At 33.3% G+C, this 17,048-nt stretch overlaps 1 protein-coding gene across 1 annotated transcript in view; it reads left to right on the top strand.

Annotated features, from left to right (window-relative positions):
- The window catches only part of LOC148953334 (uncharacterized), a 75,441-nt gene extending 73,859 nt beyond the window's left edge, over positions 1-1,582 (top strand). Inside the window, 2 exon segments of the mRNA XM_089088493.1 lie at positions 30-560; positions 563-1,582. Coding sequence (XP_088944619.1) covers positions 30-560; positions 563-856 — 825 coding nt within the window. The 3' untranslated portion in view covers positions 857-1,582.
- Positions 1,583-17,048: the final 15,466 nt, after the last annotated feature.

Genomic DNA, 17,048 nt, shown 5'->3' with positions numbered 1-17,048 from the left:
ATAAAGAGAAAAAAACATATAAATGTGAGATATGTGACAAGACCTTTTCTCGAATGCGTAGTTTGAACCAGCACCAACGAGTGCATACAGGTGAGAAACCGTTGAAGTGTGATGTATGTGACAAGACCTTTTCTCTACATTCAAATTTGAAAACACATCAAAGAATACATACTGGTGAAAAACCATTTAAGTGTGATGTTTGTGAGAAGTGTTTTACGCAAAATAATAGTTTGGATAAACATAAAAGAGTGCATACAGGTGAGAAACTGTTGAAATGTGATATTTTTGACAAGACTTTCTCTCACGCTGAGACTTTGAACAGACATCAAAGAACGCATACAGGTGAGAAACCGTTTAAATGCGATGTGTGTGACAAGACGTTTTCTCAAGTTGCGCATTTGAAAACACATCATAGTATGCATACGGGTAAAAAACCATTTAAATGTGATGAATGTGACAAGACCTTTTCTCAACCATCAAGTTTGAAAAAACATCAAAGAATGCATACTGGTGAAAAGCCGTTTAAGTGTGATGTGTGTGACAAGACCTTTTCTCAACCTGATCAAGTTTGAAAACACATAAAAGAATGCATACGGGTGAAAAACCGTTTAAATGTGATGAATGTGACAAGACCTTTTCTCTTGCACAAAATTTGAACACACATCAAAGAACTCATACCGGTGAGAAACCGTTTAAATGTGATGCGTGTGACAAGACCTTTTCTCGCACTGATACTTTGAACACACATCAAAGAATACATTCGGGTGAAAAACCCTTTAATTGTAATGTTTGTGATAAAACCTTTTCTCGTTCATCACATTTGAACCTACACCAAAGACTGCATACAGGTGAGTAGCCGTCTATCACTGCTGCACCCCCCTCCTGATATATTTATATATAATGACACAATTTTCGTCCACCATTTCTTTAATAAAAGATATTTACGCTGAAAAAATAAAGTTAAAGATTCTATCACAAGAAAATATCCTCAGAACACAGAAAACATTCCGTATGAAGACATAAATCTAAGTCAGAGCGTGGCCTATATTACAGAGCCATCTGGGTTGAATGTTTTATAATTATTTTTTCCAGAGGCACTTCATATGGAAGGTGCAATCCTATAAACATTGGAGAGTGCTCATTCAATTTGAAATCAGAAGTTCTGGTACCCTTTTTGAAAGTCAAAATTGATTGGAAGGTAACTAATCCATCTCCATACACTCTTTTCACCAAATACATCCAATCAAAATTTTAAGACAGTCATTTTGTTTAAAATAGTCCACAAGCAAAATATCTATGCCTCCGGGGTTTACAAACCCCCCACAGCCCAGGGTAAAGGTTGTAAATTATGCAAGTTGCCCGTTGTTAACATTATTTTTATGGAAAGACAGTAGTGCTAGGGTTCTGGAGCCGGCCGGAACGCCTGAGGCTCTAAAGATTTTCTATGATTACCAGCGCTTATTTGCATATTACAGACAGTACACGTAATTAGCTTATTACCGCCGGTACATATAGCCTATATTCAAACAGGTACAAAAATTGCATATTCTAACAGGAAGATATTGCCTATACTCCAACAGGTTTGCCTGAGGCTCTAAAGATGTTGTATTAATACAAGGATAATTTGTATAATTGGTTTACCGAGCAATAATCCCATGACAATTCTATGAATAAATTTTTTATTTGGGTTGAATGAAACCAGTTTACATTTTTATAGGCTTCCTACGTTGAATGAATATAAAGCAGAATTTTAAAAGCATGTTATAATACAAACCGAATATTAATGAATCAAAAAGTGACAAGTCTGCTACCCCTTTTTTTTTATGACGCGCGCTTGGGAATAAGTAAACCGGCGAACTTATGTTACCAATTAATCAATTGTTATAGTATTTTTTGTTTTTAAAGGGAACTTATGGTCATCCATGTCCCATCTCCGAGGGCCATCAATACCCCTCCCCCAAGTTCCTCCCCCCCCCCTCTTTTTGAACTTGTAATATTTTTTTCAACTTTGAAAAAAATTCACTTGTGATATTTCATTTGTGATATTTTCGAAATACGAAATGAAGATGAAATTGATATATTATTTGCGATTTTTCCTATTAGAAAAAAATTCTAATAGGAAAAATAATTTAAACTATTTTTTTTAACCTAGAAATTTTTATACCTTTGTTTTCATGTCTTAAAATTACATTGTAATATGTTCATATTAGAATTGGACATGGTATGCTGGTAGTGAGGTTGACATAGACAATTTGAAACGATTTCTACGTAAATTTGAAAAGTTATTAGCAAAAGGTTCTGTCAAGTGAATATTTTTGGAAGTGAGCCATAGGACAAATGGTTGTCAAATTGATAAAAATGTTAGACTTAAATAGAGGATTTGTCTTTCAACTGGTCTTTTTTAGGGAAATGTATGATGTTACATGCTAGAAAGAAGCTTGAATCAAGGAATATACCCTAAGAAACCATTAAATAAAAGCACTTTTGCATACAAGAAACTAAGCTAGTAGGTGAGTTCCGAGTGTCTTATTTGCTGACTGAGTATTAAAAATTCAATAAAAGCACTTTTGAGTACAATAAACTTGGGTAGAGGATAAATCCCGAGTATTTTAATTGCTGACTGAGTATCATGAATTTAATGAAAGCACTTTTGAGTACACAACAGAATCAGCTAGTTAATAAATCTGTGTGTTTTAGTTGCAGGCTCAGTACCAGAAATTTCATAAATGTACTTTTGACTACAACAAAATCAGTTAGTTGATAAATTCCGAATTTTCTAGCTAACGATTGGATATAAAAAAAATTAATGAAAGCAGTTTTGAGTACAACAAACTCAACTAATTATTAAATTCTTTGTGGTTTACTGGCAGACTGGGAACCAAAATTTAATAAAAGTACTTTTGAGTACAGCAATCTCGGCTAGTTGGTAAATTCCGAGTCTTTTAGCTACTGACTGGGTATAAAAATTTTAATTAAAACACTTTTGACTAAAATAAACTCAGCTAGTTGGAATATTCCAACTGTTTAGTTGCTGTGAGTGTTTTAGTTGCTGATTGAGTTAAAAAAATTTTATGAAAGTACTTTTGAGTACAACAAACCTAGTTAGTTGATAAATTCGTTGTGTTTTACTTGCAGGCTGAGTGCCAAAGATTTAATAGCACTTTTGAGTACAAGAATCTCAGCTAGTTGGTAAATTTCGAATCTTTTAGTTACTGACTGGGTATGAAAAATTTGATAAAGTCACTTTTGAGTACAACAAACTCAGCTAGTTGGTAAATTCCGAATGTTTTAGTTGCTGAAACAGTAACAAAAAACAATTAACCAAAGCGCTTTTGAATATAACAAACTCAGCTAGTTGATAAATTCTGTGTGTTTTACTTGCTGGCTGAGTACCAAAAATTTAAAAAAAAAAAACTTTTGAGTACAAAAAGCTCAGAAAATGTTTTTCATAATTCAAATTTACATATTCATCAAAGAATTCATAATTAGAGAAGCCATACAAGTGTAATGTATGTAAAAAAAACATCAACATCTTGCGCTATAATATCAAAATCTCGACTAATATAATGTGAATTCTCTATGGCACTATCAAAACCATACGTGAAATTGAACGCTATTATCAAGATTATCAAAATATTACCAAAATATTGTGTGGTCTTATCGAAATCCTGTCTGATATTATCAAACATCTTGCACTACAATATCAAAATCTCGACTAATATCATGAGAATTATCTATGGTACTATCAAAACCAAAAGTGATAATATAAAAATCTTGCAACTTATTGATAAAATCTTGCATGGTATTATCAAAACCTTAAATGACATCAACAAAATATTTTCAGCTACAATCAAAATGTGTCTAACATTACCAAAATCTAATATGGTCAAATCTAAATCAAAATCTAATAATAATCAAAATCATTTCCACTATTAACAGAATTTAACATAGTGCTACCCAAATCTTGTCTGTTATTGCTAAGATTATCAAAATCCTGTCAAGTATTATCAAACTTCCATTAATGTCTTACATGGTATTACCGAATCTTGCTAGATATTACAAAATATTGTCTTGCATTATCAAAGTCTTGTCAGATATTATGATTTCCTCTCTGGTATTACCTAAGTCTTCCAAAGTTATTAAAATAATCCTGCATGGTATTCTCAAAATCTTTCATGATGATATCATTTTTGTGTCTGTTAATATTAAAATCATAGCAAGTATTATATCAATCTTGCACAACATTATCAAACTCTCGTCAATTATTAGCATATCTTGTCACCCGCGATAAGAACCCTCCACCTCGCATTTAAACCTCGCCCTACGCATTTAAACCTTGTCCTTCCACCTCGCCCTTCCAATGGCTCAGCCATGGTTGATTTTAACTCTTATTACCATCAAGTAGTCCATTTTCTGAAATTTGTCGAAGCGAAAGCGGTTCCTACAGGACGAGCCGAAATCGGGACAGAAAAACCAATGTGGTCCGAATCCACTGAACTCCAGTCAGTAAAACGACATGCAAAAACCTGGCTAAATATTTGGATTACTTGTGGTAGACCACTACGCGGGACTGTATTCGAGCTGAAACGGAGCACAAAACGCAGATATAAAACTGAACTGAAAGGTACCGAATTATCAGGCAACAGTTCACTGGAGATAAAAAATCGTGGCTAAGCCTAATCAGACCAGACGATAGTCCATCTAGTACTTCTCTGACACTACGTGATTGGCACTCTGACTATGCTTCGATGTATGGAGATGAAAATCTTACTATAACCAATCAATATGAAACGGAAGTTTCCAGCCAGCTTGCACGTTTCTCAGGGTAGCATAGCGTTGTTCCCATTTCCCTTGAGAAGATCAAGTTAGCTGTCGAAAAATAACTTTCAAAATTAAAGAATTGGATGGACAGCGATGATCTTTTAATAAAAAACCTCAAGCACTTACCTGAATGCTTCTATTTCCATCTTCAGCTTATCTTCCAGATGTGCATCTCCAGGGGTTTTGTTCAAAATTCTTTCCTGAAAGGGGTCATTTCATCTGTCGCCAAAAAAGGAAAAGATCCATAAAAATGCAAATTATACAGACCCATAACCGTCTCGTGCATCTCGTCTCGTACAGCAAAGTGTTTGAAAATGTGATCTTCTCTGAGCTTGATACTGGACACTTTGGGGACAATCAGCTTGGATTCCAGAAAGCTCTTGGGTGCCCATAAGCTCATTGCCTTCTGGCTAACGTACTTATGGACTCACAAATAAAAAAGTCTCCTCTGTATATGTGCACTATTGATATATCCAAAGCGTTCGATAGCGTCAATCACATGCAAACAGTGAATGCTCTACTGCACAATGGAGTAAGTTCGAGCATAGTGAGTACTCTGAAATTTTGGTACGACAATTCAACTGTGTTGGCAAATTGGAAAGGTACAATTTCAGATCCTGCAAAAATCAGAAGAGGTGTGAGGCAATGCAGCGTTCTTAGTCCTCTTATTTTCAAACATGCCATCTCCAAAATTCTGGACCGTATCTCCCCCTCTCTCCTATCAGGGAAGAAAAAATCTTAGTAATTTATCAAAGTGGGGGGCAAAATATTTCCCCCCACCATATCTGAGAAAAACTTAGATCTGACTCTATAGGAAAGAGCCTGGTATTAATAAACAACATAACTCAACTATGCCTTAACGCAACGTGACTGAACGGATATATTTGTCTTTTTGACTCTAAATAAATTATCAAATTTATCGAAAGTATTATCAGTTTTTATTATGGCTTAGTTTTTTAAACATTCCTTTCTTAGAAAAATATACATTAAAGGTCAATTGGTGTTCTTTGCTCTCAAGTACATTTTGGCGTCTTCACTCTGTATTCTTGTTTTGCACACATCATGGCAGTAGTGTCAGTGTGACGTAATTTTAATTACAAAGCAGTAACATGATTTCTCCTATAAACATCATAGTCTGGGAAAAATTATGCGTCATTTTTGATACATAGCTTGCGATTCCCCGTACATTATTAATTACTTTAAAAAGCAGCTAAAGAAATATGATCAACTTTACACGTTTCGTCATTGGCACTTCAATTGCTGGAATTTCTGGAATTTCAATTTGGTGGGCTGTTGGAAAATATAGAAATTCGAAAACAGATTCAAGACAAGATAGGAAACTTCCTCTTAATGAGGAGACAGAATTCAAGCCAGGTAATGAAGTCGTTTAAGCCCACTCCACAACAGCCAAGTCTTCTGAATGATGTGACCAAGGAATTAATTGTGACAAAAGAAATTCGAAGAAAAACCAGGCCCAAAAACTGAATTTGATACTACACCACTAATCGGTGCTCACACTATTTTTGCCGCCAGCCCAAGTTCTATTGGTGTTGAGGGAAAAGCCCAAGACAAGATAAAGATAATTCAAAAGGAAGAGGATGGAAAATTTGAACACGTAAAGAATGACAAAACGGGTGAAAGTACAGTAAATGCGAATGTGCTTTCCGTCTGTTTTGAAGAAAAAGAGTCAACCCCGTTGGATATAACAAAACCAGAAGGGGTGACAGAAGAAGTGAAAGTCAATGACTCTACTGTAGAGCCAGCACCAATGGAAAAAACACCTGACAACAGGAAGCTTTTGGACGAAGAGCAAAAAACCAAGCCAGAAAAAAAGCTGCGTCAAGAGAATGCTTCTCAGACGAAACTGGAAAAGCTGTAACATTTTTTAGCTATAAATTGGCACACTGTTAAAACTCTCCGACTTGGAAATAAAGATTCCCATTTGAAAAAATGCAAAAAAATGAGAAAGCACCAAAACTATGATTTAAAGACGAATAACTCCTCTATCGGTGAAAAAAGACAAAGAAAACAGTCGAGACAGAAAAAAGAGGGCCCCTATGAAGAAGAAAACAGGTTGTCAAATTCATCAGGAAGTAAGTCAAAAGGAGCTAAGAGAGAAAGTTCGGGAGCTAGGCCCTCTTCCTCTAAAGATGAAGAGCGACAAACAAAAAACAAAGACAGAGGAATTTTTACTCGGTTCTTGGATTGCCTTCAAACGCGACAAAAGAAGATATTAAAAAGTCCTACCGGAAGATATCACTAAAACTGCACCCTTACAAAAATCCAGAATCATTGGAAGAAGCTATTGATGCTTTTAAGGAAGTATCAAACGCTTATTCCATTCTGGTCGATAATTCCAAACGCCGAAAGTACGACTTTTTTCTCAACTTTTCCGAACTTTCGGAAATTTACAAAAAGTTCGGATGCTTAGCAGCTCCAAATCCCTTCGATTAAGACGGGTATTCCTTAGTGTACACCGTCTAAAAAGTCTACACCAGTGTCTTGTTGCTGATAAACCAACATATTGCAGTGACTGGCCGAAAAAGGACAAGAAGTTCCTATTAAATTTGTCAGTGGTGACACACCTAAAATATTTGGCAGGCATATCTATGCGAAGGACTCAATTGTGTCAAAGATTAGCAGGAAATCCATTGCGTCGATATCCCATTGTACGCTATCAAATCGAAAGTTTTAAATCACATGTATCAGTTTAGTTTAGAGTTTTAGTTTAGAATTTAACTTTAGAATTTTAGTTTAGAGTATTAGCTTAGAGTCTTAGCTTAGAGTTTTAGTTTAGTTTTGGTTTAGTTTTAGTTTAGAGTATTAGTTCAGAGTTTTGGTTTAGATTATTAGTTTAGAGTTTCAGTTTAGAATTTCAGTTTAGAATTTCAGTTTAGAGTTTTAGTTTCGATTTTTAGTTTCTAGTATTAGTTTAAAGTATTAGTTTTGAGTATTAGTTTAGAGTTTTAGTTTAGAGTGTTAGTTAAGAGTTTTGGTTTAGAGTATTGGTTTAGAGTTTCAGTTTAGAATTTTAGTTTAGAGTTTTAGTTTACAGTTTTAGTTTACAGTTTTAGTTTAGAGTTTAAGTTTTGAGTATTAGTTTAGAGTTTTAGTTAAGAGTGTGAGTTAAGAGTTTGGCTTTAGAGTATTGGTTTAGAGTTTAGTTTAGTTTCAATTTTGAGTTTCAGTTTAGAGTTTTAGTTTACAGTTTTAGTTTAGTATTTCAGTTTTGAGTTTTCGTTTAGAGTATTAGTTTAGAGATTTAGTTTAGAGTATTACTTTAGAGTTTTAGTTTGGAGTTTGAGTTTAGAGCATTAGTTTAGAGTATTAGTTTTGAGTATAAGTTTAGAGTTTTAGTTAAGAATTTCAGTTTAGAGTTTTACTTTACAGTTTTACTTTAGAGTTTTAGTTTACAGTATTAGTTTAGAGTATTAGTTTTCAGTATTAGTTTAGTATTTCAGTTTAGAGTTTTAGTTTAGAGTATTAGTTTAGAGTTTTAGTTTGGAGTGTTAGTTTAGAGTTTTAGTTTGGAGTATTAGTTTAGAGTTTTAGTTTGGAGTGTTAGTTTAGAGTTTTAGTTTAGAGATTTATTCTAGAATTTTAGCTTAGAGTTATAGTTCGGACAATTGAGGACTGGAAGCTAATACAGGATCTGAAAAATTGTTCGATATTATATGAATTTGCTCTTGTTTTGTTTTAAATAAGTGCAAGAGATAACATTTTGGTGAATAATTTTTACGTAGTTCTGGCCTCTTGCATCTGGGGTAAAAATATTGATTTGCTCCCACCCCGTCTATCCAAAATTTATAGGCCAAATTTAAACAAAATTTTCCGTTTATCTAAATCTGATTGTTTTTTTTTACTTTAGCCTCGGCAAAGTTATTGATCATCACCTCGCAATTGATTGCTTATAAATATTTAAATCGTCCTCTACTTAATTTTACTAAAAAAAAATCCCAAAACTAAAAAATTACTGTCTTCAGAAGAGAATCAAATGCCTTTTTTATATCAAACTAGCGGAACGGGCATAAAAAGAAACGTTTGCTCGCCTTTGAGAGGGGAAAGCTACTAATTAGATACAAAGAAATACTCGCTTGGCTTCAGGCACACGCTATATAACAGCGGATGATTATTTTCAGATTAGTGAAAAGTTGGGCTTATTATATGCTGAACATGCAAAACAGACAGAAATCGAAAGAAAAAATGCTTACTCTCCTGTAACAAGGGAAAGGTACTGCCTAAATAATAAGAAATACTCGCTTGGCTTCAGGCAATTTCTGAGTTTTAATCGTTGATAAGTTTATTTCTTCTTCTCTTAGGTTCAATTAATTAACCCCCCTTAATAAATACATTCAAATCCAAGAAAAGTTTACCTACTCTAATAAGTATCATTAATGTCTATTTCTGGAAAAGCCTACACGTATTCCAAACCCAACGTTTTTGTATGACTTTTTTTTACAAATGACGCACTTTGACTGAATAGTTAGCACAAGTCTGTCTCAGGGATATTTTTATCTTCCTTCAAATGATAAAATAGAAATCAAATTGAATTTAGCTACACGGTTTTAGTGCTGGATATTTGTTACCAGCGATGTATGAAAAAAGCAAAAATAAATATTGATCATAATGGTTGCCCGTGATAAAAACTATTTCCCAAGAAAAGAAATATAATTGTCTCATATATATGAAGGGAAAGAAAGACATGTGGAATACAACAGAACTTCTCTTCTGAGGATCCTTTCCCTCAGCAAAATTGAAACATAATGACCTAAAGTATAATTTAGTGAGATTTTACACTCAACCGCCCCCCCCCCCCATCCCTACTAAAATATCCTCAGATCTATGACTTTTTTGGAAAACCTCACCAAATGTGATTTGTGCAGCCAAAGGGTAATTAAAACAAAAAGATAAGTACTTGTAAAATGGGTTTAGGAGGGACATTAAGAAAGTAACTTGCTCTGAAATGGTCTTTGAAAAGTATTTCTTGGTGTTGAGGTATCCTAAAAGCTGTAAAGTAAAGTTTTTGGGTGAAAATGATAATTACTTCAACTTGGGTGTAGGAGGTACATTAAGACAGTAGCTTGCTCCAAAATGACCTTTGAAAAGTATTTCTTGGTGTTGAGGCATCCTAAAAGCTGTAAAGTATAGTTTTGTGTGAAAAAGATAAGTACTTCAACTTGTAAAATGGGTTTAGGAGGGACATTGAGAAAGTAGCGTGCGCTGAAATGGTCTTTGAAAAGTATTCCTTGGTGTTGAGGTATCCTAAAAGCTGTAAAGTATAGTTTTGGGTGAAAAAGATAAGTACTTCAACTTGGGTTTAGGAGGGACATTAAGAAACGAACTTGCTCTGAAATGGTCTTTGAAAAGCATTTCTTGGTGTTGAGGTATCCTGAAAGCAGTAAAGTATAGTTGTGGTTTAAAGAGATAAGTAGGTCAACATGGGTTTAGGTGGAAAATTGAGAAAGTAACTTGCTCTAAAATTTTTTTTGAAAATTATTTCCTGTTGTTTATGTATCCTAAAATCTTTACAGTCTATTTGTTATTGTAAATTATAAGTACTTAAAAATGGTTTTAGCAGGGATAGTAAAAAAGGTAATAGCGCTGAAATTATTTTTTAAAGGTATTTCATGGTGTTGATTTATCAACAAAGCTGTAATGTATAGTTTTGTGTGAAAAATACAAGTCATTAAACATGGGTGAAGGAGGAACATTAAGAAAGGAACATGCTCTAACATGGTCTTTGAAAAGTATTTCAGGTGTTTAGGTATCATAAAAGCTGTAAAGTAAAGTTTTGGGTGAAAAAGATAAGTACTTCAACTTGGGTTTAGGAGGGACATTAAGAAAGTAACTTGCTCTGAAATTGTATGTGAAAATAATTGCTTGGTGTTGAGGCATCCAAAAAGCTGTACAGTATAGTTTTGGGTGAAAAAGATAAGTACATAAACATGGGATTAGGAAGGACATTAAGACAGTAACTTGCTCTGAAATGTTCTTTGAAAAGTATTTATTATTGTTGAGGTATCCTAAAAGCTGTAAATTATAGTTGTGGGTGAAAAAGATAATTACGTCTGATTCGTTTTAGGAGTGAAATTAATGAATAACCGTTCTCTGTATTTGTCTATGAAATGTAGTTAATGTTGTTGAGGCATCCTAAAAGCTGTAAAGTATAGTTTTGGGAGAAATAGATAAGTATTTCTAATTTGGTGTAGGAGGGACATTAAGAAAGTAACTTGCTCTGAAATGATCTTTGAAAAGTATTTCTTGGTGTTGAGGTATCCTAAAATCTGTAAAGTATAGTTTTGTGTGAAAAAGATAAGTACTTCATCATTGGTATAGGAGGGAACTTAATAAAGTAAAAAGCTCTGAAATTTTATTTGAAAATTATTTCTTTGTGTTTATTTATACTAAAAGATTTTAAGTATAGTTTCGTTTTAAAAACATAGAGACTTGTAAACTGGGTTAGGAGTGAAATTAAGAAAATCACTTGCTCTAAAATGGTATTTGGAAAGAATTTCCTGGTGTTGAGGTATCCTAAAAGCTGTAAAGTATAGTTGTGAATGAAAAAGATAACTCCTTCAACTTTTGTTTAGCAGGGATATTAAGAAAGTAACTAGCGCTGAAATGATCTTTGAAATGTATTTCATGGTGTTGATGTATCCTAAAAGCTGTAAAGTATAGTTTTGGGTGAAAAAGATCATTACTTCAAAATGGGTTTCGGAGGGACATTAAGAAAGTTGCTCCGAAATTGTCTTTGAAAAGTATTTCTTGGTGTTAAGGTATCCTAAAAGCAGTACAATATAGTTTTGTGTTAAATAAATAAGTCCTTCTACTGGGGTTTAGGAGTAAAATTAATAAAGTAACTTGCTCAAAAATTGTCTATAAAATGTATGTTTTTGTTTTGAGGTATCCTAAAAGATGTACAGTATAGTTATGAATGAAAAAGGTAATTACTTTAACTTGTAAACAGGGTTTAGGATGGACATTAAAAAAGGTATTTGCTCTGAAATGGTCTATGAAAGGAATCTCATTGGTATTGAGGTATTATAAAAGCATTAAATTATAGTTGTGGGTGAAAAATATAAATAGTTCAACATGATTTTAGGAGGGACATTAAGAAACGAACGAGCTCTAAAAAGGCCTTTGAAAATTATTTCTTGTTTTTGAGGTATCCTAAAATCTTTAAATTATAGTGTTGTTTAAAAATAATAGTAATATTAAAATGTGTGTATGATGGACATTAAGAAAATAACGTAATCTGAAATGGTATTTGAAAAGTACTTCTTTGTGTTTAGGTGTCCTAAAAGCTGTAAAGTATAGTTTTGGTTGAAAAAGACAAGTACTGCAACCTGCACAATGGTGGTAGGAGGCCCATTTAGAATCAAATTTGCTTTGATATGGTGTTTGAATACTATTCCTTGTTGTTGAGGCATCCTACAAGCTGTCAAATATAGATTTGGTATAAAAATATAAGTAAGTCAACATGGAGTTAGGAGGTACATTGAGAAAGTAAACTGCTCTGAAATGGTCTAAGAAAATTATTTCTTGGTCTTGAGGTATCCTAAAAGCTGTAAAGTCTATATGTGGATGAAAAAGATAAGTAATTAACAATGGGTTTAGGAGGGACATTAAGAAGGAACTTTCTCTGAAATTGTCTTTTAAAAGAATTTATTGGTGTTGATGTATCCTATAAGCTGTAAAGTATAGTTTTGGGTGAAAAATATAAGTACTTCAACATGGGATTTGGAGTAAAATTATGAAAGTAGCTTGCTCTGAAATGGTATTTGGAAATTATGGCATCGTGTTGAGTCATCCTAAAAGCTCTAATGTGTATGTTCTGGTGAAATAGTTAAGTACTTCAACTTGTAAAATGGGTTGATGACGGACATTAAGAAAGTAACGTGCTCTGAACGGGTATTCGAAATGTATTTCATGGTTTTGATGTATACTAAAATTTGTAAATTATAGTTGTGGGTTAAAAATATAAGTGCTTAAACTTGGGTTTAGGAGGGACATTAAGAAAGTTACTTGCTCTGAAACGGTCTTTGAAAAGTATTTATTGGTGTTGAGGTATCCTAAAAGCTGTATAGTTTTGTGTGACAAAGATAAGTACTTCAACTTGTAAAATGGGTTTAGGAGGGACATTAAGAGAGTAACTTGCTCTGAAATGTCTTTGAAAAGTATTTCTTGGTGTTGGGGTATACTAAAAGCTGTAAAGTATAGTTCTCGGTGAAAAAGATAAGAACTTCAACTTCTAAAAAGGGTTTAGGAGGGATATTACGAAACTAACCTGATATGATATGTTATTTGAAAAGTATTTCTTTGTGTTTAGGTATCCTGAAAGCTTAAAAGTATAGTTTTGGGTGAAAAAGATAAGGACTCCAACTTGTAAAATGGGTTTAGGAGGGACATTAAGAAAGTAACTTGCTCTGAAACGGTCTTTGAAAAGTATTTCTTGGTAATGAGGTATCCTAAAAGCTGTAAAGTATAGTTTTGGGTGAAAAAGATAAGTACTTCAACTTGTAAAATGGGTTTAGGAGGGAAAATAAAAAAGTAATTTGCTTTGAAATTGTTTTTGAAAGGTATGTCTTGGTTTTGAGGTATCCTAAAAGCTGTAAAGTAAAGTTGTGGTTGAAAGTGATAAGTAATTCAACATGGGTTTAGGAGGGAGATTAAGAAAGTAACTTGCTATGAAATGGTTTTATAAAATTATTTCTTGGTGTTGTGGTATCCTATACAGATGTAATGTATAGTTTTTTGTGATAAAGATAAGTACTTGTAAAATGTGTTTAGGAGGGACATTAAGAAAGTAACTTGCTCTGAAATGGTCGTTGAAAAGTATTTCTTGGTGTTGAGGTATCCAAAAAGCTGTAAAATATTGTTTTGGGTTAAAAATATAAGTCCCTAAAGTGTAAAATGGATTTGTAAGGGATATTAAGAGTAGAATTCGCACCGAAATGGAATTTATAAATTACTGCTTGGTGTTTAGGTATCCATAAAGATGTAAAATAAAATTTTCGGATAAAGATATGAGCACTTCAACATGGATTGAGGAGGGACATTAAGAAAGTAACTTGCTCTGACATTGTCTTAGAAAAGTAGTTATTTGTGCTGATTTATCCTAAAAGCTGTTAAGTATATTTTCTTTTTAAATAGATAGATACGTGAACAATGGGTTAGGAGTGACATTAAGAAAGTAACTTGCTCTAAAATTGTCTTTGGAATGTATTTCCTGGTATTGAGGTATCTTAAAAGCTGTAAAGTATAGAATTGGGAGTAAAAGAAAAGTACTTCAACTTGGGTTTAGGAGGGACATTAAGACAGTAACTTGATCTGAAATGGTCTTTGAAAAGTATTTCTTGGTGTTGAGTTATCCTAAAAGCTGTAATGTATAGTGTTTGGTGAAAAAGATAAGTACTAAAATTTGTATTATGTGGTTAGGAGGGACATTAAGAAAGTAGCTTGCGCTGAAATGGTCTTTGAAAAGTATTCCTTGGTGTTGAGGTATCCTAAAAGCTGTAAAGTATAGTTTTGGATGAAAAAGATAAGTACTTCAACTTGGATTTAGGAGGGACATTAAGAAAGTTACCTGCTCTGAAATGGTCTTTGAAAAGTATTTCTTGGTGTTGAGGTATCCTAAAAGCTGTAAAGTATAGTTGTGGGAGAAAAATATAAGTACTTCAATAGGGGTTTATGTGGGACATTAAGAAAGGAACTTGATCTCAAATTGTATTAGTAAAGAGTGTCTTGGTATTGAGGTATCCTAAAAGCTGTAATGTCAAGTTTTGGGTGAAATTTATAAGTACTTCAAATTTGTTTTAGGAGTGACATTAAAACACGAACGTGCTCCTAAATTGTGTTTGAAAAGTATTACTTAGTGTTTAGGTATCATAAAAGCTGTAAATTATAGTTGTCTTATAAAAGGACTAGAAGTTCCCTATGTATTTAGGAGGAACATTAAGAAAGGAACCGGCCCTCACATTGCTTTCGAACAGTAGTTCTTTATTCTTAGGTATCCAAACTGCAGTATAGTATAGGTGGGTTAGAAAAAGATTAGTACCTCAATAGGGATTTAGGAGGTACATTAATAAAGTAAAGTGGCCTAACATTGTCTTTGTAAGTTAGTGGTTGATGTCGAGGTATCCAAAAAGCAGTAAACTATAGATGTGTTTTAAAGATATAAAAACCTCAACAGGGGTTCAGGAGGGACATTAAGAAAGGATCTTGCTCTAAAATTGCATGTGAAAAGAGTTTATAGTTGTTGAGGTATCCTAAAAGTTTTAAAGTAATGTTTTTGGGTGAAAAATATAAGTCCTTCAACTTGGGTTTTGGAGGGACATTAAAACAGTAACTTGCACAGAAACGATATTTGAAATGTATTTCTTGGTGTTGTGGCATCCTAAAAGCTGTATTAGATATTGGTGTTAGAAAGGGACAAGTACTTCAATATGGTTTCAGGAGGGACAGTAATAAAGGAAAGTTCCCTGAAATTGCATAAGTAAAGTATTTATTGGTGTTGAGGTATCCTAAATGCAATAAAGTATAGTTGTTTGATAAAAATACAAGTACTTAAATAGTTTTGTAGGATGAACATTCAGAAAGGAACTTGCCATGACATTGCCTTAGAAAATTATTTATTTGTTATTAGTATCCAAATAGAAGTAAACTATAGATGTCTTTTAGAGCTACAACTACCTTAATATGGTTTTAGGAGGAACATTAAGAAAAGAAATTACTCTAAAATTGTCTTTGAAAAGTATTGCTTGGTGTTGAGGTATCCTAAAATCAGTTATGTAGAGTTGTGGGAGAAAAATATGAGTACTTCAACTTCTAAACTGGTTTTAGGAGGGACATTAAGAAACGAACTTGCTCTGAAAGTGTCTTCGAAAAGAGTGTCTTGGTGTTGAGCATCATAAAAGCATTAAATTAAATATGTGGGATAAAAATATTAGGGAGTCAACAGGGGTTCAGGAGGGACATTAGTAAAGTATACAACTATGAAATTGCCTTTGAAAAGAATATCGTTGTGTTGAGGTATCCTAAAAAGCATTAAAGTAAAGCTGTCGGTGAAAAAGATAAGTAATTCAACAGGGATTTAGGAGGGACATTAAGAAAGGACCTTGCTCTGACATTGTCTTTGAAAAGTAGTTCTTGGTGTTTAGGTATCCTAAAAGCTGTAAAGTATAGATTTGGGTGAAAAAGATAAGTGCTTCAACTTGTAAACTGGGTTTAGGAGGGGCACTAAGAAACCAACTTGCTTTGAAATTGTGTTTGAAAGGTATTTCTTGGTGTTGAGTATCCTTAAAGCAGTAAAGTTAATATGTGTGTTAAAAATATAAGAACTTCAACATGGGTTTAGGAGGGACCTTAATAAATGAAATTGCTCTAAAATTGCTTTAGAAAAGAATTTCTTGGTGTTGAGGTATCCTAAAAGCAGTAAATTATACTGGTGTGATAAAAATACATGTTCTTAATCAGGGGTTTAGGAGTGAAATTGTTAAAGGAGCTTTCTCCAAAAATGTCTTAGAAAAGAATGTCTTGGTGTTGAGGTATCTTAAAAGCAGTAATAGGTAGTTTTGGATGAAAAATACGAGTAAATGAAATGGTGTTTAGGTGTTACGTTAAGAAATTAACTTGCTCTGAAATGGTCTTTGAAAAGTATTTCTTGGTGTTGAGGTATCCAAAAATCAGTAAAACATATGTGGGGGTTAAAAAGATAAATACTTAAATATGGGTTCAGGTGGAATAATAATAAAGGAAACTGCTCTAATATTGCCTTAGAAAAGAATTTCTTTTAGTTTATGTATCCTAAAAGCATTAATATATTGTTGTGTTTTAAAAATATAAGTACTTCAACAGGGGGTCAGGAGGGACATTTAGAAAGGAACTTGCTCTAACATTGTCTTAATAAAGCATTTCTTGTTGTTGAGGTATCCTAAAAGCAGTAAATTATAGGTGTGGGTTAAAAAGATAAGTACTTCAATATGGTTTAGGAGGGACATTAAGAAAGTAACTTGCTCTGAAATGGTCTTTGAAAAGTATTTCTTTGTGTTGGGGTATCCTAAAAGCTGTTATGTATAGTTTTGAGTGAAAAAGATAAGTACTTCAACTTGTAAAATGGGTTTAGGAAGGACATTAAGAAAAGTAACTTGCACTGAAAAGGTATAATAAAGCCATAAAAAAGTGTTAAAAAATGGGGGCTCAGGGGACCTTTGGGGCGCCGGGGGTCC

Source organism: Artemia sp. Qi Xiang Cuo, chromosome 4, assembly GCF_049724085.1.
Source record: "Artemia sp. Qi Xiang Cuo chromosome 4, ASM4972408v1, whole genome shotgun sequence".
NCBI classification, from domain to species: Eukaryota; Metazoa; Arthropoda; class Branchiopoda; order Anostraca; family Artemiidae; genus Artemia; species Artemia sp. Qi Xiang Cuo.
This window is presented reverse-complemented; position numbering and strand designations above follow the sequence as displayed.